The following is a 23,083-nucleotide window of genomic DNA, read 5'->3' as shown; positions in this document are numbered from 1 at the left end:
GCCTTGAGGAATGCCCGGATGTAGAGGCGCGCACAGCCCGGAATTCCGGGTCGCTCCACCGCCCCTCCCGCCGGCAGGACGCCGGTAAAGATTGCAGCATGTTCTGAGTAATGGATCCGAAGATCACGCGACCCTCCTCTTCCTCGGCTTCCCATCTTTCGCCACAGCGCCATCTCCTGGTTGACTAAAACTTAACGTAATCATTCTGGATCAAGAAAGAGAATCCGACCTCTTCTTCAAACCTCGCCACGTTCCCTCCGCAAAATCTACCAAGTGCCGAGGAAACGGACTTTTCAGATCGTCCTGTGGTTCACTCCGCTCACACTAGGAGGACCAAGACTCTATGGTTAGCAATAACGAAGGGCCTTTTCCGTCGGCGCTTGCGCAGTGAGAGGTGAGCCCGCATGCGCGCTGGGTTGAGCGAGACGCACGCTGAGGAGTTTCGGCGTCCGGTCCTGCTGTACGGAGTCTACTCGTTGCCATTAAGGAGCTCGGCGTGGGACCTCGGTTCGGGAGTCACATATACGCTTCAGGTGACTGGCCCCGCAACCCGCTTCCCCAGGAACCCACTTTAGTTCTGTGTAGTGACAGAGGGGTCGAGCCAGGCTAGGCCCCGGGCCCCTCTTCCCGTCCTTGCGCGGGAAGTGTCTGGACGCCGTCGCCCTCGCCCGCGGCTTGTTCGCTGGGTCTTCTCGCCCCTTGGGTGTTGGGTCCTGTGAGCCAGAAACGTTGTTTTGCGGGCGGAGGAACCCCGTCAAGGAACGTGGTCATCTGGATCCTTAGAGCCTCCTTCAAGAAAAGACACCTTGTGGTGGGGAGGCCTCCGGAGAACGCCCCGACACCCCACCCTGGCTCGGGAGATCGGGCGCTTTGCTTTTACCGGGCTTTTTTCTTTCCCTCTCCCCCAGTAGACTACCAAAAGTTTCCTCTGACTCGGTGGAGACTGAAGTGTTCGCCAGAGAGCCAATAGGGTAGACCATCGTGTTTAAGGAAAAAAAGCAGGTCCAAGATAGTCCATAATGTGACCCCTGAAGTTGAAGATAATTAAGTTTTCGCTTTTGCTGTGCATTTCGGTAGAGTGAAGTCAACCCTGGGATTGAAAAGCATGCTGTTCATTAGGGGGTTCATTTGCCCTGCTTTGGCTACTGCGAGAATAGAACTAGGGTCTGTTTAATTATGGAAGCTGGAAGCCTAATATTAAGGAAAATTTACGATAAGTGTTCACACACTTGGGGCTCTTTAATGAACCCCCAAATTAAGTATGCTTCAGTTTTCATTAGGAATAAAGTAGTATTTCTTGAAGAAAGGGCGCATCCGAGAAGCCTTGATTTTTCTCTTCATTAAGTTGGGGAGGAGGGGGGAGGTCGACAGCCCCTCAAAAATGTCAGTTACATGGAATTTTAGTGTCTCTTTTCAGTGCTTATGACGCCAGATGGCAGGGGCCGATTCTTAGAAGGTGTAGGTGTGCTGGTAAACTTTGGAGCAGAACAAGTCTTTTCCCAGCACAGTACACTTTGGAATGTTTGTTTCCTGTATCCACTCTGGTGACGTGACAATGTACTGGTTCTAGAAGTCGTATACCTACTCTTAACAGGGGCGCGATACTGATAGTATAAGGTATTTGAAATTAGCTTCGAATTTGGATAATATCTTTTTTTTTGTTTGTTTGTTTGTTTTTGTTTTTTCGAGACAGGGTTTCTCTGTGGTTTTGGAGCCTGTCCTGGAACTAGCTCTTGTAGACCAGGCTGGTCTCGAACTCACAGAGATCCGCCTGCCTCTGCCTCCCGAGTGCTGGGATTAAAGGCGTGCGCCACCACCACCCGGCGGATAATATCTTTTGAAAGGTGAGGGGTTTGTTTTGATGTTTTGATGTTGTTTTGACTCAGAACAACAGAACAGCCTGTGTGGTGGTGTGTGCCTATAACCCCAGCTACTCTAGAGGTAGAAGTGGTCTTTTGAGTTTGAGGGATGTCGTGGTGCACACATCTTTTAAAACCAGCACTCAGAATGCAGAGACCATTGCTCTTTGAGCTTGAGGCCAGCCAGAGCTACACTGTGAAACCCTGTCCAAAAGTAATAGGGGAAAACACTTAACAATGTTGTCATATTGTGATATATTGAGACTTTGTGGATAAAAAAAACACACCAGACTTAGTGTTAAAAGACTTGGGTTTTGAGCGTGGTGGCACACTTTTTTAATGCCAGCGACAGGTGGATCTTTGTGAGTTCAAGACCAGCCTGGTCTATAATTCTAGTTCCAGGAGAGCCAGGATTGTTACACAGAGGAACCCTGTCTCAAAAAACCAAAAAAAAAAAGAAAAAATCTTGGCGTTTGATTCCTGGTTTTTTTGTTTTGTTTTGTTTTTTTTTTAGTGTATTTAGCTTGAGGTCATTTGATATTTCTGTTCTCTGCTTTTTCATCGCACCTTGTAGTCCTCCTAGTTGTTGTCCCACTAGTACTTAATTCCCTAGGGAAGAAGTTTTGTGTCAGTATTGTTTAGTACCAAATGTTTCAGCAAGTTAAACTGCAAAATGAAAAGGAATACATTGGAAATCATGGAAAGGACTGAATAAACTATTGATTTCTGCTTCATTGACAGAATACGTATGGACTTTTTAAAAATTGTTTTTAAAAAGTTACTAGCATTTTATAAAGTGATTTAGTAAGTCAGTCAATGTGAAAAGAATTCCTTTGTAGTTTCGAGCTGCTTCTTTGTGCTGTAAGTAACATACCATTAGCAGTGTTTATTTACTCTATATCTTGGGGTGGGGGATTTGTGCCTTCTAAAGAAGTAGCTGTATCTCCCTCCTGTGTCCTCTTACCCTGTTGCTTTAACCAGCAGATTAAGCCAAAGCATCACCTTTCCCCTTTGGAGAAATTTGCTGAATAAATATGATGAACAGCTGTTAAATCTCCTAGCATTGTTTCAGATTTATTTATTGAAAGTGTTTAATTTTCAAGTTTTCTATATACAAGTATTTGAAAACATTTGCACTCCTACTCTTAAGAGAAATACTGTTTAAAAACTGTTTCCAAATGAGTAATTCTAGCTGAATGTTGCATTTCTTTTGTTTATTAAATCCCTGCTTTGTTCAGCTGCTCCAGAAATGAGTCTGCCACATGTTCCTGTTGGTTACTGTTGGTTCTGTCCTAATAGTTTGGCCTAATCATGGTATATGTTTTTAAAGTTCATATTAGATGTTTCTAGTGGTGATATTTCTTTATGTGTCCAGATGTTCAGAGCCCAGACTGGTTCAAAATTTAATAGGCTCAAATCTTGACTTTCATTACATATCAGTATATAAAGGAGCTAGTTGCTCACCCTGCACCTCCATCTCCTTATCTACAAATGAGGAGAACTAGAGAGAAAGTGGTACTCAAAGAGCTAGGCAGTAGGCAGATTGTGTAATAATAGTCCTGCCTGGTAGAAACAGATGTGAATCCTACACACGTTTTTCTGAGTAGGTAGTAGAAATATGTGCATGTCAGGAAGTAGTTTTCAAACCATACTAGGATAGAACTTTGTTGTTCCATATGCTGGGTGTAGAGTTGGTTGCAGGTTGACTGGCTGAGTTTTTTTAAACAGGGTTTTTCTGGATAGCCCTGGCTCTCCTGGAACTCACTCTGTAGACCAAACTAGTCTCAAACTCAGACATCTGCCCACCTCTGCCTTCCAGGTGCTGGACTTAAAGTCATGTGACACTAAACATAACTGAGCGTCTAATTCTTAAGTCAGATATCGAACCGAGCGTCTAATTCTTACGCCTTATTCCCAGTCAACAAGAAAGTGAGGTACTAAGATGTCACAATTATTTCCTTGGGCCTTTAGGTGCTGTTTACTATCTGTCTTCTGGGCCCTGACACAGTAAGTAGGTTATGATTAATAGGAAAGCATAAAGGTCCTCAGCTGCAATTAAAGCTTGGGGACTTCCTTCTTAAAGTGTAGTGCTAACTGGGATAGTTTTCAGCATATGGGTCACTAAAGAGATGGTGCTGGAAACTGGGTGGATCAAAGAGAATAATTATAAGTATCTTTCATAGATGGAGGTTAAAAGACACTTGAATTGTGGAGATTTATAAAGCACTTCTCAAGATTAGGCATATTTGTTAACAAAATAAAAATAGTACTGTGAGTTCGAGACCAGCCTGGTCTACAAGAGCTAGTTCCAGGACAGGCTCCAAAGCCACAAAGAAACCCTGTCTCGAAAAAAATAGCACTGGGGTAGAGCTTGGTGGTGAAGTACTTCCCTAGCATAGGCAAGACCCTAGTGTCTCAGACTATTGGAGGATAATACAAGTTAGAAATTACAATGGCTAAATTAAATTACTTGTGAATTAAATTTATTTTAAAGGGAAATAAATTAATTTTCCCCCCCTCTCAGAGGCAGAGGTTCTCCTGGAACTCATTCTGTAGACAAGGCTGGCCTTGAACTCAGTGTTCCACCTGCCTCTGCCACTCAAGTGCTGGGATTAAAGGTGTATGCCAACACGGCCAGGCAAGAAAATGAAGTCATTTTTTATTTTATGGGCCATCTCTCTAGCCCCTAAATTTTTTGGGTTGTGATACTGTAATTTTGGCTACAGTGATAATATAATAGACTAGCTCATGAGTGGCAAGTAAGAAAGGATTTGCTTCATGTGTAAATAGAAATTTAACTCATCCACAGCATCACAAAAAGGATTGGCTGTAACATTTGCCATATTGGTTAAGGAGTAGTTTTCCTTTTGCATGCTGTGTGGTAGCATCTGCCATCTGAGCCAGCTTGGAGAAAGAGTAACTTAAGAATGTTAAAATTGTGTTATAGTGATCCTTCCTGTTCCTTGATAGTTCTTAAAATATTGGGTGATGGTATACCATATTTTGGAGTTTTTGTTTGGAGATAACATCTATCTATATAGCCCAGGCTGTCTTCAAACTTGTCATCCTCCGGAGCTTTGGGATTACAGGTGTGCACCACGATGCCCTACTTAAGTGGTAATATTAAAATAGTGTTTTACTCTCGATATATTCCTTTAATCCTTGGGTCTCGCAGCACTTTATAGATAGTCATTATTTTTTATGGTTCCTCTAAAAGTGATCGCCTAAGCGTTACAAAACTATGGAGCAAATGAAAGCCAAAGATTGGTTCCTGGGTATCTGTCCATTTTCTGACGTTTAAGGAGATGAGGAGACTAATGCCTATTTTCTGTTGTTGTGTTCCTTTGTTGTCGGGATCTACAAAATTGATTATTTTTACCCTAGCGCAACCCTTTATTTATGTATTTGTTTATTTGTTTTAATTGCAGAATGCCGGGTCTAAGTTGTAGATTTTATCAACACAGATTCCCTGAGGTGGAAGATGTAGTGATGGTGAATGTGAGATCCATTGCTGAAATGGGAGCTTATGTCAGCTTGTTGGAATACAATAACATTGAAGGCATGATTCTTCTTAGCGAATTATCCAGGAGACGTATCCGTTCTATAAACAAACTGATCCGCATTGGCAGAAATGAATGTGTAGTTGTCATTAGAGTGGATAAAGAAAAAGGTAAGTGAGAAAAAAAAATAGCTAAGAAATATAAATTCTAAAACCACAGAAGTTGCCTGTATAAAAACTTATTTAAAAGTATGTATTTTTTACACATACTGTTGTTAAACTACTAAAGTTATTTTACATACAAAGTTGTTGAAGAAGCATTTGGGGGTTGGAAAGATAGCCAGTCGATTAAGTGCTTGCTTGATATGCAAGCTGGAAAACCCCAGAGCTCAGACAGAAAAGCCAGGTTTGGAGGCACAGGCTGGTAATCCCAACCCTGGGGTGATAAAAAAAATCTGGGTAATTCTTTATTATATTCATATATTCATCATCACTAAAATATTTTACATCTTATAACATTACGAAATGATCCTAAAATTCACTTCCTTTAGATAAAGTTATCATACATATATCATGAGCTTTCAATGTTCTGTGGGTGGAATTTATTACTTTTAGTTTATTCTTTAATGTCTGAACCTTTGTAAATTTCTTTGCAACATTGTGCTTGGTTTCTCAGTGATTTTCTTTTACATTTAAATATTTATACTGCTTGCAAAAGTTGCATTTTTGTATAGTGGAACATGAAGAAGTTGAATTCTAGAAAATGTGGAAATAAGGACAAAAATAAAAAATGCATACACTGTGTTTCATATCAAAAAAAATCTGGGGATTCATGACCAGCTAGCTGAACTTACCGAGTGAGACCTATCTCAAAATTCAAACTGAAAACTCCTGAATAAACATGCCCGAGATATAGCCTTGACTAACGTGACATACATGGTATACACACATGCAAACATATAAACATACCCATATCTGTGTATCCACAAGACTCATTTGTCTAAAGCTTTAAATAAAAAAATTTTAAAGGATACCAATTAACTAGCTAAGCAAAAACCTTTTATTGTAATAGTAGTAGTAGTCTAATAAGTACATTCTAGAGTTAGTTTTGTGGCCAAATAACTTGAAGCTTTTTAAGATTTATGAGGATTTTGGTAATTAACTCATTATAACCAAAAAGAAACCTAGTTAACTCATCAGTATTTGTAAGGGAGGCCCCCCAGAGAAGTCAGCTCAGAACGAACACACCCAGACAAGTTCTCAGCATGAAGGACATTTATTGAGGGGTTGACGGGACTTCCACCTCCAGATAGGACAAAAACATACAGGAGGTGTTTCTGCAGGAGTGGTTTTTTACAGAGAAAAGGGGGCAAGTCTATGATAGGATGAGTTGATATGGCTAGCCAAATAATGAATTTTAACTGCTAGACCTTGGTGTTTTGTCTCGGGAATGAGTCGTTAGCCAGCTTGGGGCAATCTTTAGGAATCTAATGGTTTAACAAGGGAGGGGCTGGGTGGTGATGGCACATGACTTTAATGCCAGCGCTTGGCAGAGCCGGCACATCTCTGAGTTGAGATTCATTGGTATGTCCCTATGGTCCCAGCTAATCAGAAGACAGTAACACTCAGAGTACTTGACAGTGTAATAAGATCCTGTCTCGACTGAGAGTAGCTAACGTGAAATAGAAATCCTGGGTTTGAACTCTGGTACCATAAGAAAAGATATGGGAGGAAAAAATACAGTAACTATAGTATTATTGGCAATTTTGATTTGTACTATTTTGGTTACCCACAATTCCAAAACACTAGTAATTATCTCAAGAAAGAATAAATTTACATACTTCTGTTATAGCATATTACTAAAATTGTTCTGTTTTACAAATTTTTTTACTATGCTTAAATTACATTTATCATAGGTATAAATATGTTAATAAAATATGTAGTCTTATATCACTTCAGACAGAAATGTGTGGGTTGGGATTGTTGTTTAGTAGTAGAACACTTGCCAAGCATATAGGCATTAAGTTCTAAGCAAAATAGCATAGTAACATAATTTTTTTAATAGGATCTCACTGAGTTGCCCTGTGTTACCCTGGTTGGCCTGGAACTTTCTTATGTAGATCAGGCAGGCCTCCCAACTATAAGATCCAGCCACCTTTCAAATATTATTGTATTATACTTGCTCCCGCCCTCTTTTTATTATTATTATTATTATGTATATAATATTCTGTCTGTGTGTATGCCTGCAGGCCAGACAAGGGCACCAGACCCCATTACAGATGGTTGTGAGCTACCATGTGGTTGCTGGGAATTGAACTCAGGACCTTTGGAAGAGCAGGCAATGCTCTTAACCTCTGAGCCATCTCTCCAGCCCCTCCTGCCCTCTTTTTAAACATTGACACAACCCTGTTTTACCAGTAGCCAGGAAGCTGAAGCAAAGTATCCTGAATTTAATGGCAGCCTGAACTATTACTAAGGCCGTTCTCAAAATAACAGAAGCCCCAAGGAGGAATACGTTCGGAGACAAGTTTTAATTGATGTCATTGATACAAACATCATAGTGTTCTTACTACTTAAATCTTGTAGGATTACCTTCATGTAGGTAGTTTTTCAGTGACCAAAGTGTCATTGTGTGTCGCATGACTCTGCAAATAGGGACTGGTGCTGTCCACAGGTTTTTGTTGTTTAGCCTGTCCTGGAACTAGTTCTTGTAGACCAGGCTAGCCTTGAACTGACAGAGATCTGCCTGCCTCTGCCTCCTGAGTGCTAGGATTAAAGGCATGCGCCACCACCGCCCAGCTAATATGTATGGTTTTTATATTGTACATGCATTGGGATGATGCTGACAATAAACAGGACATATATTGTAATTCTTGAAACAACACTGAAAATAAAAATAAGACTCATCCAAGGGCTATTGATAGATGAGAGCTACACTTACCTCTGTGTTTTTGGGAGCTGAGTGTCAGGTCCCCAAAGAGTGGAGAGAGAGAGAGAAAAAAAACACCTGCAAAAGCCATCAGTGTATATGTGCTCAATAGTAGATTAGTGATGTGAAATAAAAATTTAAAGTCGGTGAAGTAGTTAGAGGTTTAGATAACCTTTGACTGGTTAATTTAAGAGCCATATCAGAAAGGAATTCATTACAAACATTGATCAACTACATCTACAAAAAATGTAGATGTGCATGTCATACTAAAATAATAAGTTGGGCCATATATAATAGAGCTTTGAGTAATTTTTTTTTGCTTTGAGTAAATTTTAAGAAGGTTGAAATCATATGTTCTGATTGTAGTGAATGTTTGAATCATTATTTTATATTGGGAGGATAAAATATATAAAATAACATTTTATAAATATTGTTGTTTATGTTAGAAAAATTAAAGACCTAAAATGATTAGGTTTTTAAATCAAAGAGAAAATGAGAGCGTCTGGGAGTATATGTCAGTGGAAGAGCCTTGCCTAGAAAGAATATAATGCTTTGGGTTTGAACCCCAACCAGAGAAGAATGGAGGTAGGGTGTCCATGTGTAGAGAGTGGTAAAGCATGATCAGGTGGAGGCAGGCAGGTGGCTGTGAGATCAAGACCACCTGGACTATATTGTGAGACCTTTTTTATTATTATTAAAAACAAAAGCAAGCAATATATTTTAGTACTCAAAATTATGTGTACTGTTATTTATACCCAGTTGTCAACAATGTTAAAAAAGCAACTGAATGGTAGAAACATTGTGTTTTTAAAAATAATGCTGGAGCTGGAGAGATAGCTCAGCACTGACTTTTCTTTTGGAGGACCTGGGTTTGATTGCCAGCGCCCACGTGGCAGCTTACAACTTTCTGTGGCTTTACCTCCAGGGCATCCAACACCCTCACACAGATGTATATGCAAGCAAAACACCAATGCACATAAAAATAAATATGTCATTTTAAAAATAATAATACTGAGAAAATTGGTTGTCCATATGCTAAAAAATATGAAGCATGATTCATAAATGCTCCTTTAAAAAATCTATAGTAAAAAAAGAACCTAAAGTCATAGATGTACATCAAAATTGAAACTAGTATTTTTAGAAGAAAGCATAAAAGTAAATTTTGATAACTTTTTTGCTAAAGTTGCTCAGATTAAAACATTAAAAAATAATCTGTGAGAAGAAAAATTGGTAATTTGGACTCCTTCAGTGTAAATAAAAACTTGAGTTCTTTGGGAAATACAGTTAGAGAATTAAGCGGTAAAAGAAATTTTGTGTGTAGATTTTGTATTGTGGTCTCATGACCTTGTTCTAACCAGGCATAGGATTGTGGGTGTCCGTGGTCTGGATATTTGACAAAATCTGTCATCTTTCTTGAGTTCTAGTTCCATCAGGTTAAAGGGCCAGGATCTCTGGGAAAGAGAATCTGTTATGCAGATTGATTTACGGATTTTAAGGGTGCTTTTGGTCCTGCCATCGGAATATAAAGATCACACAGAAGATGGCAATGTTATTTTTATTGAAGATCACCTCTCTGGTTTCTTTAGTGTGGTTTTGAGGCAGGGTTTCTTGTGCTGACTTGGCTTTAAACCTTCTCCCTTCTCCCTGCACCACCTCAGTTTTAGAATTAACAGGCATATGTCACTGCACCTGATTTGACAGTAGCCTCTTAATCAAATCATACCAATTCTCAACTGTCTATATGCTTAAGAAGAGGCATTTAAGTAACTTTCAATTAAGTTGAAAATTATTAATTCTTTCCAAAATAATAAAGAATATATAACTATCTTGTTCTAAATTTCTCATCTTATAGCAGTCCTGTGTCAATATAATTTTAGTAGGGATTATTATAAGCTTCTCAATCCGATACTTAGTTTGCTTATAAACTTGTTTCTAATCAAATGCTTATACTTCAACAAATAAAACTTACTTTTAAATATTTTCATACAGGATATATTGATTTGTCAAAAAGAAGAGTTTCTCCAGAGGAAGCAATCAAATGTGAAGACAAATTCACAAAATCCAAAACCGTGAGTTGATTCTCTTTGTTAAGGTTTATTTATTTAATGTATGAGGGTTTTGCCTGCATGTATGTGTGTGCACTCTGGCTATGTGTGGTTCTCCAGGTCAGAAGGGGGCATCAGATCCTCTGGAACTTCATTCATAGATGATTTTGAGTCACTGTGTGGCAGCTGGGAACTGAACCTAGGTCTTCTGCAAGACCAGTAGTACACCTGCTACCCGAGCAGTCTTCCAGCCCCTCATTCTCTGTTTTTAATGATGTTACTGGTGGCTTTGCCTTTTATTAGTGTTTTGTTCTTTTCTGCTGTGTGTATTCCTATCCTCAAAATAAAATATTAAGAAAATGTTGAAATAAAAATATTTTTTTTTAATTTTGGTTAATCCAATATGATAGTTTAACACCTGGAAAGCAGGTCTCCAGGTGCACCTCTAAGGGATGGTCTTGGTTAAGGTTAATTCATGTGAGAAGATTTGTCTTATTTGTGAATGGGGCCATTTCCTGACCAGGGGATTCTGGCTATATGAAGTAGATGGATCAAGCTAAGCACTAGCCTGTATGCATTGATTCATGCTCTCTACTGTTGACTGCTGATGTGACCAATTTTCTCAGACTTCTGCCTCTGACTTCCCTGTCTGAAGTGTAACCTAGTATTTTAAGCCAAATAAACCCTTTTTCATGTATATTGCCTTTGTTAGGATATTTTATCCCAGCAACAGAAAAGAATCTAAGAAAACCAGTAAAGCAAATAATAATGATCCCAGGTCCAGCAGACCATGATCCAAATCTCTCCTTTCTGTTTTAAGTGTTTATACATCTGAAGCATGTGAAATAAGTGTATTTTTTTTTTTTAAAAAAAGTAAAAGCTCTTTTCATTAAAACTTATTCAGAACTAACCCCTTTAGCATTAGTTGGCTACATATTAGAAATGCAGAATTTAAAGTCAGGCATGGTGGTACATGCTTTTATTCCCAACACTTGTTATCAGCATAGGAGTTTATGATCAATTTGACTATGCAGGACCACCCTGTCTCAAAAAGAGAGACTAGGATTGTAGTTGAGAAGCAAGAGCATTTACCTAGGATGGAGAAGGCCCTGGGTTTGAGTCTTTACACTGTCAAAGAACTAAAGGTGTTACTGTGGTCCTGTTGTCTTGTGCATTGCTCTGGGAAACTTGCATATTTCTGTTCTGTTGAAATAAGAGCAGCGGGGCTGCGTCCCCAGCATCCCAGCTGCCTGGCTAGCTTATGCCCGAAATAACAACACATAAACTGTATTCATTTAAACACTGCTTGCCCATTATATCCAGCCTCTTCTCGGCTAACTCTCGCACCTGGACTAGCCCATTTCTAATAATCTGTGTAAGCACCCCAAGGTGTGCTTACCAGGAAGATTCTAGCCTACGTCCATCCTGGGTCGGAGCTGTCTGGGAGAGCGGAGCCTGGCGTCTCTGCTCCAGAGAGCAGAGCTGTCGAGTCTCTCCCCGGGAGTAGAGCAGAGTCTGACCTCACTTCCTCTTCCGCCCAGCACCCTATTCTGTTTACTCCTCCCACCTATGCTTTAACCTATCAGGGCCAACCAAGCAGTTTCTTTATTGCTCAATGACCTTCCTCCATCACTGTTCTCTCCAGGACACTGTCACATTACTTGCCTTGTACAGTGACGTGTACCTATAGCCCTTCCTTCCTTCATGGGAAGCTAAGACAGAAGTTTTTGCTTCAGCTTACTCTGCAATATAAATATAGGAAGCCTAAATCTCATAAAACAACAGCCTAAATGAGTATGTTCCCGGGCTGATAAAATGAAACAACAAGTTTAGGACCCTTTCTTAGTCACTTTTCATGTAAAATATGAAACAGTTTTTTTGTTACATTTGTTTTGTTTTGGTGTTTGTGTATGTGTGGTAGAGGTTAGAGGACACTTGTGGGGACCAAGTCTCCTCCTACCATGTGGGTTAAGGATTGTACTCGGGTCATCCCTCCTAACAGTAAGCACCTTTATCCATTCACTGAGCCATCTTACTAGCTCATGAAATAACTTCTAGATATTTTTCTCTGAATTTGTATTTTTCAGGGAGTTTGCTGGGTAAGTAAATGGAAGGATAATTATTAAATTATAATAGCAAACAAAATATTAAAATCTCAATTCTATGCACTCAACAGTTTTCTCCTTAAAATAGTATAGTTTTGTATATACTTGATCTGTGCAGGAGTTCTCTTGGCAATGAAAGATACTAAGTGCCTTATTGCAAGTTAAACAAATCCAAAGATGTTAATTTGTTTGAATACCCCAAATTGTATCATACTTCTTATTATACCCACTTCAGCTAATTATTATGAAGTAGTAAATATTTCTTTATGGAGAAAGAACTTGGAGTTATAGGTGTTACTTTCAGGAATTATTGAAGTAATTACATCTACTAAGGTATGACAATGCCTCTTCTTTGTAGCTCTCTGATTTTCAAATTACTGAGTTTTTCATTGTGTGTCTAGGTTTATAGCATTCTTCGCCATGTTGCTGAGGTATTAGAATATACCAAGGATGAGCAGCTGGAAAGCCTGTTCCAGAGGACTGCCTGGGTCTTTGATGACAAGTACAAGAAGCCTGGATATGGTGCTTATGATGCCTTTAAGCATGCAGTCTCGTAAGAAAACCTTGATTCTGCCTCTATGTCTTTCCTGATTACCTAGCACCCACAGGTCCTTGTCAAATTTAGCTGTGAAAATATTTCAGTGTGATGTGGTCAAATATATATAGTTTTCATATGCCATATTTACTTGGTTTCATCTCACACTTCTTTGTAAATTTCATGTCATTGGATGATTTCAGAACCAATGTGGGCATCTTATCCAAAATAGTACAGCCTCTTGCTTCTTGCAGATGCTTGGACCCTTTGTTCTATCACATTAACTTACCTTCCATGTGGCCTCACAATAGACCTTTTTCACTAGATTTGTTTTGCCTTTAAAAACCTATAGTTCATACATTTTGTTCTTTCACCATATATTTGGCTCTGTTTACAAACCTGTTTTTCTCTCTGTCTATAATGTTTCCTTTCCTGACTTTGTTATCTGACATGGAAACTCTGTGAGATGTCATTTTCGATAACTTTCTTGCCAGTAGTAGAGCTTTGCCAAATTACACTCCGTGTTAGTTCTGTAGTTTATATTCCCCTAGCATCTGTAGATAGATACTGCTGTTTTCCTTCCTCTACACCATCATTTGGTATTCGTCAGATTTTCTTTCTTTTTGCCATAATTGATTTGCATGCTCCTGCTTGTTGATGAAGTCAACAGCTTTGTGTCTTTATTGATTGTAAATGTCAGACTGTGTTTGTCTTTGTCATTGTATGACAGTGTAGATATCTCTGTCAATATGTCTTGTTATTTTGTGCAGGCTAAAGGAAAAGTCCTTCATGCAGCTTCTATCTCTTTTCATTGAAACCCCATGTCATTAGCTTGGATCCTTGCTCATGTTAGTCCTTTTTGCATATTATAACTTTTTGTAACATTTTGCTTCTGCTTGTTAGTGTCTACTATTCTTTTAGCTACCCTTGGGCAGGGGGATTAAAGGCATGCACCACCACTGCCTGGATCTCTTTTAAAAAGTTATTCTTTCTCTTTCCCATTTGTTCAGTTAACATGCCAGTGTTAGTTTAGCTAAACCCTTCCCTGATCCAGGTCTTGGACACTTGGGAGGATCAGATGACATACTGGTCTCTAACCCCACTAACTGCACTAATTCCTTCCTGTCCTGCTGCCCAAATGTTTGTTCTTTCTAAGCTGGATTCTAAGTCCTTGAAATAGAGTGATAATTACTTGAAAATGCGTAAGTTAATTATAATAGAATGTCGGATTCGTATTAAAAGGTTTTAAATTGTTTATATTAGCCCAGTTTTTGTTTTGAAAATCAGTTGAGTGTTTTCTGTGCCATATAGTAAGTACTTACATTGCTTCATTTAATATAGCAGTTCTGTGAGACACTTCCACCTCAATTTACACATTTTGAAAGAGAAACTAACACATAGTTAAAACTGTGCAAAACCAAGAGTTCAACTTCCATGCTGAAATTCTTGCTTATTATTTGTGTTATTCTGCCGTCATGTGTTCAGTTTCAGTTATCAGTAATATTACCTTGACATTTCTTGTTTGTCTTTCTGTTTTTTTCAGAGACCCATCTATCCTGGATAGTTTAGATTTGGATGAAAATGAACGAGAAGTACTCATTAACAATATTAATAGACGTTTGACCCCACAAGCTGTCAAAATTCGAGCAGGTAGTGGCTTCTAAATGACTTTATTGTGTGTGCCTAAACAAGCTGATAAGTAGTGAGACTTAACCAAAGTACTTGTTGCTGGATCAACAAGTATAGATTTTTCTAAATGTTTTTCTTTTGTAACAATAGTTTTAACATTTTATTTGGTTTGAGTTTAGTGGGGTTTTGTTTGTTTTTCCAGGGGTCGGGGTGTTTGTTTTTTGATGGCTTTGGGCTTTTGTTTTGGCTCTTAGAATCAAACCAGGACTTCATACATGCTGGGGAAGTATTCCACCACAGTCTCATACCTAACCCAAGAAATTACTTCTACAATAGCATAAAATATATCGGCACAAATGAAAATAGTCATGGAAGCTCAGATGACCTTAATTTAGCCCTTTAACATAAAGAATTACATTTTGCACTGGTATACAATTTAAAATATTTCAGCAGGACAGTGGTATCTCTCTATGCCTCTGTATTGACCCTGTGTCAATCATCTGGATATTTTCAGACATTCTTCCTTTGTGGCTACTTTACAAGATCATGCAGTGATTCTCAACCTGTGGGTCTTGACCCATTTGGGGGGTTGAATATCCTGCATATCAGATGTTTATGGTTCATAACAGCAGAAAAATTGCAGTTATGAAGTAGTAACAAAATTTTATGGTTGGGAGCCACAACAACATGTGGAATTTATTAAAGGATTGCAGGGTGAGGAAGGTTAAGAACCACTGATATATAAGAATGGACCACATTCTTAGCATCCATGAAGGCCTGGGTTCAGCCCCTAGTAAAAATGCATTAATTTCACACAGTTGTAAAAATAAGTACTTATCCATCTATTCAGATGTTGTAAAAGATTTGCTGGCTCAGGTTGACAAGATGACACAGCAAGTAAAGCTACTTGCCAACCAGCCTGACAACCTGTGTTCAAACCCAGGACCTATGGAGTGGAAAGAGCCCCTCCCACATGTTGTCCTCTTTGACACCCACATGCTCGTGTGTGCCCCTGTACACACAAGATACACAAGTGTAATAAAGTAAAAAGGATTGCTGGGCCAAGTGGGGTACGGTTTCTAAATAGCTCTAGATATTTTGTTGTCTCGGTGTTTGATAAATATCTTTGTCTTGCCAGGCAGTGGTGACGCCTTTAATCCCAGAGTCAGAGACAGGCACGTCTCTGATTTCAAAGTCAGCCTGGTCTACAGAGTAGGTTCCAGGATGGCTAGGACTGTTTCTCAGAGAAACCCTGTCTCAAAAAACAGAAAATTATTGTCCTTTGTAAAATCCTCCTTCCTCAGATTCTCTATGTTGAGATCACAGGGATATGACCACATACCTAACCACAGTCAGATATTTTCAGCAGTGAAAATACATTTCTAATTGAGGTTAATGTTGTGTTTATACGATATAACTTCAACTCTCTGATTCTTTTATCTTTCCTTATTGTCACTTCTGGTGCCAGCTTTTGAATTTTTGTAATTTTAGATATTGAAGTAGCTTGCTATGGTTATGAAGGAATTGATGCAGTAAAAGAAGCCCTGAGAGCAGGTTTGAATTGTTCTACAGAAACCATGCCCATCAAGGTAAGTTATGCATTTTCTCTCACCCTGCTCTTTAGAACCTTGCAGTTGACCTGTGTGCTGGCAGTTGAACCCAGGGCCACTAAGTTATATCCAGTCTTTTTTTTTCCTGTCTTTTTTTTATTTTTTTAAAGCTGATCATGTTGGATAGGAAATTATAGCTCAGTGGTAAAGTCCTTGCCTGGCATATTCAGTGCCCAGAGTTTAATTCCCCATACCTTAAAGAAAAGTATCGTGGGGATTGAGAGCTACTTCAGGTTAAGAGCTACTGCTCTTGCAGAAGATCTGATTTGTGTTCCGGCCCTAGTGGATATGACACCTCTGGTACCATGTGGCATACACATGGTAAACAGAGACACATAATTTCAAAGTAAATAAATAAATTACAAAAACATGTCATGTCTTTTTTTTTCTCCCTCTCAAGTGGTATAGTCTTTTCATGATATTTCTGGGCAGTTGTTACAGGTGTGGCTTTTTGTTAGTACTACAAAATGGGGAAGGGCTCCTATAGTGAGTGAGCCAGCAATATTAAATCTTTACAGTAAGGAGTTTATGCACAGCACCTTCAGGAGGGTAACATTTTTTCAGCATCAGTCATTCAATTTTGATGATGTTTGCCTAACTGGATAATCATTACTTGGGATTTCTTAGAAGGATTTCATCAGTGTGGAGTGGTTAGCTGTTTGCTTTTTCTTTCTTTCTTTCTTTTTTTTTTTTTCTTTTTTTAGATTTATTTATTGCCTGACGCTGGCGGTACATACCTTTAATTCCAGTACTTGGGTGGCAGAGGCAAACAGATCTCTAAATTCAAGGCCAGCCTGGTCTACAGAGTGTGAGACTTTGTCTTGAAGGGAGAGAGCCAGATAGTGGTGGCACACGCCTTTAATCCCAGCACTTGAGAGCAGGCAGATCTCTGAGTTTGAAGCCAGGCTGGTCTACAGAGCTAGTTCAAGACAGCTAGGGCTGTTGCACGAGAAATCCTGTAAAAAGAGAAAGGAAAAATGGGGAGAAAATATTTTTACTTTATGCCTGCAGGACAGTACCATGTCCATGCCTGATGCCCACAAAGACCAGAAGAGGGCATCAGATCTTCTAGAAAATCTGAAGTTACAGATGGTTGCGAGTCAGTGTGTGAATGCTAAGAACCAAACTGGGATCTTTTGCAAGAGTAACATATGTTCTTAACCACTGAACAATCCTTCCAACTCCAGTTACCCATTAGTTAGATGACAAACACCCAACAGTTTTAATTCTTCATATTCCATATTGCAATGGACTATTTATATGAACTGGATTAGATCATTGTGTCAATGATCTCTTGCTGTTGTTGGTATTAGTTTACAGCTTGACAGATTTAGAATTCGATTGGTCAGTCTGTGCAAGATTGTCTTAATTATGTTACAGTACACTGACCCAACCACTGTGGATGACACCTTTCTCCGAACGGAATCATCGGCTGTGTAAATGGAGAGGGTTCTAAATAACTGGATGCATGCATTCATTTCTGTCCTTTTAATTCAGACATAGCATGACTAACTGCTTCAGATTCCCACTGCCTTGACTTTCCACCATGATGGACTATGCCTTGAATTGAGGGCTAAAATAAGCCCTTCCTCTCATAAATTGCAATTGTTAGAGTGTTTTCTTTTATCAACTTGTTGAGAAACTAAGAGACTGGCTGGGTGGTGGTGGCGGCGCACGCCTTTAATCCCAGCACTTGGGAGGCAGAGGCAGGAGGATCTCTGGGAGTTCGAGGCCAGCCTGGTCTACAAGAGCTAGTTCCAGGACAGGCACCAAAGCTACATACAGAGAAACCCTGTCTCGAAAAACCAAAAAAAAAAAAAAAACCTTAAAAAAAAAGAAACTAAGAGACTGTATTAATAAACTGATCTTTAAAACTGGGGGCAAATTGAGCTGATACCTTCATGCAGCAAATTAATAAAACAATTTTTGAATATTCTGGATAAGCATATTCATAGCTTTATTTCTGTTTTTCTCCTGTAGATTAACCTGATAGCTCCACCCAGGTATGTGATGACGACGACGACACTAGAGAGAACAGAAGGCCTCTCTGTTCTCAATCAGGCTATGGCAGTCATCAAAGAGAAGATTGAGGAGAAGAGAGGCGTGTTTAATGTTCAAATGAAGGTGAGATCTGCATCTTGTTTTTTCCTTTGTTCTTAATATTTTTGTGGTTTATTTGGTTTTTGTTGTTGTTTGGAGGTTTTGTTTTGTTTTTTGTTTGTTTTGCTTTTCATACAGGATCCCATGTAGTCCAGGCTTGTCTCCAGCTCCCTGTAGTTGAATCTAGCCTTGACCTATTTAATTTTCTTTTTAGTGTGTATGCCCCAGTATGCTGACCCATGGGTGCACATATAAAGGCCAGAGGTCAGCGTCAGATATCCTCTATCTTTTTATATATATATTATTTAACTTTATTTCATGTGCATTGGTGTTAAGGTGTCAGATCCCCTGGTACTGGAGTTAAAGACAGTTGTGAGCTGCCATGTGGATGCTGGAATTTGAACCTGGATCCTCTGGAAGAGGAGCCAGTGCTCTTAACCTCTGAGCCATCTCTCCAGCCCTTCCTCTTCTTGTCTTTTTTTGTTAAGACTCACTGAACCTGAAGCTCAAGAGCCACCTGTCTTCACTCCTAGCTTCAGGTTACTGATCCTTAGCATTGTGTCCAGCTTTCTGTGGAGCTGCTAGGGTTTGAACTCCAGCCCTCATACTTGTGCAGGAGGCACTTCATCTACTTAGCTTCCTTTTCAGCCTATTAGTGCTTTTTCAAATTTCAGATATGGGCCAGCAATATGGCTCAGTAGGTAAAAGGCTCTTGCTGCCAAGCCTGATGACCCAAATTTGGTCTCCAGGACTGGTATGTTAGAAGGAGAAAACTTACTCCCAAAAGTTGTCTTCTCAACTTCAAAAGCACACCGTGGCACGCATTCCCACACTCATAAATAGAATATTGTTTCAGATGAATTGAATATGACGGCCCATGCCTGTAATCTCAGTGCTTGGGAAACAGAGGCCAGGATGATTGCCTACAGTGAGACAGTCTTGTTGCATATCAAGGCTACCTGCCTAGTTAGATACTAAGTATAAAGTAACCATTGGTAGATAGTATTCCTAAAAGAGGGAGTTGTTTGGTAATAAGAACTATTAGCACTAGGCTGTCATATTTGGGATAGACATTTGGGCCAGTGGTGTTAGGGTTTTTCCCCTCAAGGAGAAAAATAGATAATAGAAAAATTGCTAGGCAGTGACACCAATCTAATTTCAGCACTGGGAGGCAAAGGCAGTAGGGCTGCCTTGTCTACATAAGGAGGCCCTGTCTCAAACAATAATCTATCTCTCCCTCATCACTATATAAACAGAACCTAATTTCCATATACTGTATGTCTGTGTGTATAGAACAATTCATTCTCTGAGGAAGCATAGTTTATCTTGAAACCAGAATAACCTTTTTTTTTTTTTAAAGCAAGACATTGGTGGTCTTTGTGATCACTGAATTCATGTTTTCAGTTAAGCTTATTAAAATGGCAGAAAGGGGGCTGGAGAGATGGCTCAGTGGATAAGAGCATTGTCTGCTCTTCCAAAGGTCCTGAGTTGAATTCCCAGCAACAACATGGTGGCTCACAACCATCTGTAAGGAGGTCTGGCGCCCTCTCTGGCCTTCAGGCATACAGACAGAATATTGTATACTAAATAAATAAATAAATAAATATTTTTTAAAAAATAAAATGGCAGAAAGTATTGTTCCACCGTAGTGTGCACTATTTGCCTGTACTGTCTTGTCTCTCTTTTTTTTTTTTTTTTTTTTTTTTTTTTTTTTGGTTTTTCGAGACCAGGTTTCTCTGTGGCTTTGGAGCCTGTCCTGGAACTAGCTCTGTATACCAGTCTGGTCTCGAACTCACAGAGATCCGCCTGCCTCTGCCTCCCGAGTGCTGGGATTAAAGGCATGCGCCACCATCGCCCAGCCTTTTGTTTTAATTTTTAGCTAATAGAACTTATTCGGAGGCAAGTCAGCACGAGTATGACTGAATTATTAGAAATGAAAGTACTTAAGTTATATTTTAAACACTGGCCAGTAATACTATTGAAATCCAATCTGCTCTGCCGTTCAATTCATTTTGAATTTATGTCTCTTCCACAGCCTAAAGTGGTCACAGATACAGATGAGACTGAGCTTGCAAGGCAGCTGGAACGGCTTGAGAGAGAAAATGCAGAGGTAGATGGAGATGATGACGCAGAAGAAATGGAAGCCAAAGCTGAAGATTAGCCTTGTGGGAAACAGTGATTTAAGGAATATGAAGCTGCCCTTCCTGGCTGGAAACCCTAGACTTGAAAGTTTTCCAGTATTGAAAACTTAGAAGCTGAATATTTTTTATTTCCAAGTATTCAAGTGTTCAACAAACCAGAATCTAACCGCCCTCCTGAGTCGGCCACAAAGAAGCGCTAACACCTCAAGCATTTTTTAAGGGAGTGGCTTGATTTGACCAGAGGCAAATCTTAAAGAGCAGCCCTAAAATTGGGCTTTCGGTTTCCATTTCTGATGTCTCTGGATTCAGTGCCTCCATGAGATTTACCAGGGGCACCCAACACAAACAGTCCCAGCCTTCCTATATAAAATGTATTCAAGCCAACATCAAATAAATTTCTGGGATATTTAACTTTAGGCTTCTTCCTTCTTGTCACCAGTTAAAACTAGTCTGAATGTTCAGATCCTAATTCTCTTCCTATGTGAGAAGTAAACGGTAAGTAATGAAGTGACCTTCACAGTAACAGACTTTCAGAAGGAAGGTGTGGGGAAGCCACTGTAAATTTAACTGTAGTGAATTTGATCCCAAGTGGAGAAAAACCTTGAAATTTAATTAAAGAATTATGTGCCTGTTAACCTGTTTGAGACCAGTGACAACTTGGATAAGAGAAGTCATCAGTCCCTTTGGTGTATACTAAACTATGTCCCTTAAAGTTATAAATCTAAGGGTCTTTATAAGGCTCTGCTGCTTTGATGTGGTTACTCTGAACAGCATCGCCCAACTGAAGGGGACGTTTCCTCTTTATCTGGTAGGTACTACTTAGATCTTTAGTTGTGTTTTATATATAAGAGTTTTTTCTTTGTTTAGCATAGTAGTCTATTAGCTTTTTAATCTTATGGTCTAACCTCAGAAGACCCATTTCCAAGGCATAGTGCTCGCTCGCCAGTCGACATGCCATGTTGCTGGTTGTTACTATTTTCGTTGCTACTTCATAACTATAATTTTGCTACTGTTATGAAATTTTTTAATGCTCCTTTTTTACCTTCACAGACTAGTAACACATAAGAAGCTACGGCTACTGTCGTCAAAATGTAGGAAATTAGTTTGGCATGCTTGTGTTAGGATACTTGTACTATTTATTATCTTTAGGCAAACTTAAAAGCCTAGTCAGTCTAGTACTGGATTGAGTAGTAAGGGTTCTAGAGTTGGGCATGGTAGCATATCCTCTAGTACTTGGAAGGCTGAGGTGGAAAGATTCCTTGAACCCAGAATTGTTGATCAGCCTTGGCAACCATTGCTAGCCCTGTGTCTCAAGAGGATTGGAAATTAGTGTTGGGGGGATACTTTGCCACTTAGGAGAGTTTTTTGTTTAGCATAGTAGTCTTAGCTTTTTAATCTAATGGTCTAACCTCAGATGACCCATTTCTAAGGAATAGTGCTCGCCAGTTGGCATGCCATGTTGCTGATTGTTATTATTTTCATTGCTACTTCATAACTGTAATTTTGCTACTGTTATGAATCTTATTGAAAATATCTCTGGTTTTTGATGGTCTTAGGCAACCCCTGTGAAAAGGTCATTCAACCCTCAAAAGGATCGCAACCCACAGGTTGAGAACCACTGGTCTAAAAGCATCAAGAAACAAGTTTAGGACTAGGTATGGTAGTGTACACTTTTAATCCTAATCCTAGCAGGCAGATTTGAGTTGAAGGCCTAACTGGTTTGTATATCAAGTTACAAGCCATCTAAGACTACATAGTGACTGACACCCTATTTCAAAAAAAAAAAAAAATTCAAGCTTACAAAGCAAAGCATGGAGGTATATTATCAAAGCTGCAGTAACAACTATAACCCCAGCTGTTCCAGAAACACAGGAACACTACAAGTTAGAGACCAGTTTGGGCAACTGCTCTAAGGATTTAAGAATATAGTTGTTAGCCTAGTCTGTGCCTAGCATGGGATCAGTCCCCATTATCAGAAAAGAAAAAAAAAATGCATTATCAAATATAACAAGTGCCCTTTTCCTGGTAATTGTTTACTGAAATATCTTTATATTAAAAAAAAAAGTTGAAGCCAGACATGGTAGCATCTAGATCAGCCTGGTCTACAGAGCAGTTCTAGAACACACAGGCTACACAGAGAAACCCTGTCTCAAAACCAAAAATTAAAAATAGCTGGGGTTCTATGATGATTTTTATCCCATCTAGACTTTCTTGATGAACACAGTTGTGTAAATGGTGGCCCTAGCCAGAGTAAAGATCAGTCCTTCACTAACATTGTGGTGAGAACTGAGATCCATGAGGTCCAGAATACTCAGCCATGGAAGACAGCAGAATGGACAACGAATAGAACAACTTACCACGTCTTGGTTTTCCCACCAAAGCCTTCTCATTAACAATGCTAACAGTTCTGTTTTCCCTCTTCTGCCTCGGATTACAGTCATTCATACAACAAAACGAGCAGTGTTTTGTTTCCTACGTTATTTGACATGGACTAAAAAAATTAAATGTTGAAACTGCTTTTATATCAGTTTTATAATCAAACATACCAATTCTCATGAATATGTTAAAGCTTGGGGTGGCTTTGCTTTGTTTTGTTTTGTTGGTACTTTGAGACACAGGGGTTCTCTGTAG

At 39.3% G+C, this 23,083-nt stretch overlaps 1 protein-coding gene across 1 annotated transcript; it reads left to right on the top strand.

The window, feature by feature from the left end:
- The first annotated feature begins 373 nt into the window (after window positions 1-373).
- Eif2s1 (eukaryotic translation initiation factor 2 subunit alpha) lies at window positions 374-20,863 on the top strand. Its single transcript, XM_050158451.1, has 8 exons — window positions 374-533; window positions 5,288-5,529; window positions 10,277-10,356; window positions 12,839-12,990; window positions 14,516-14,622; window positions 16,093-16,190; window positions 18,192-18,335; window positions 20,347-20,863. Exons 2-8 carry the CDS (start codon window positions 5,289-5,291, stop codon window positions 20,470-20,472), a joined length of 948 nt encoding a protein of 315 aa, XP_050014408.1. The 5' UTR covers window positions 374-533; window position 5,288; the 3' UTR covers window positions 20,473-20,863.
- The last annotated feature ends 2,220 nt before the right edge of the window (window positions 20,864-23,083 follow it).

The sequence above is a fragment of the Alexandromys fortis genome, unplaced genomic scaffold (assembly GCF_014885135.2).
Source record: "Alexandromys fortis isolate MF-2015 unplaced genomic scaffold, M_Fortis_MF-2015_v1.1 scaffold_99, whole genome shotgun sequence".
Classification (NCBI taxonomy): domain Eukaryota; kingdom Metazoa; phylum Chordata; class Mammalia; order Rodentia; family Cricetidae; genus Alexandromys; species Alexandromys fortis.
Note: the sequence above shows the minus strand (reverse complement) of the source record. Positions and strands in the feature narration are given on the sequence as shown.

Bases quoted from the DNA above. Each gene is read 5' to 3' on its own strand.
- Eif2s1 (XM_050158451.1), top strand. From the start codon at position 5,289: ATGCCGGGTCTAAGTTGTAGATTTTATCAACACAGATTCCCTGAGGTG. The intron at 12,991-14,515 runs GTAAGAAAACCT...TGTTTTTTTCAG, and splicing joins GCCTTTAAGCATGCAGTCTC to AGACCCATCTATCCTGGATA. The intron at 14,623-16,092 runs GTAGTGGCTTCT...TTGTAATTTTAG, and splicing joins AGCTGTCAAAATTCGAGCAG to ATATTGAAGTAGCTTGCTAT.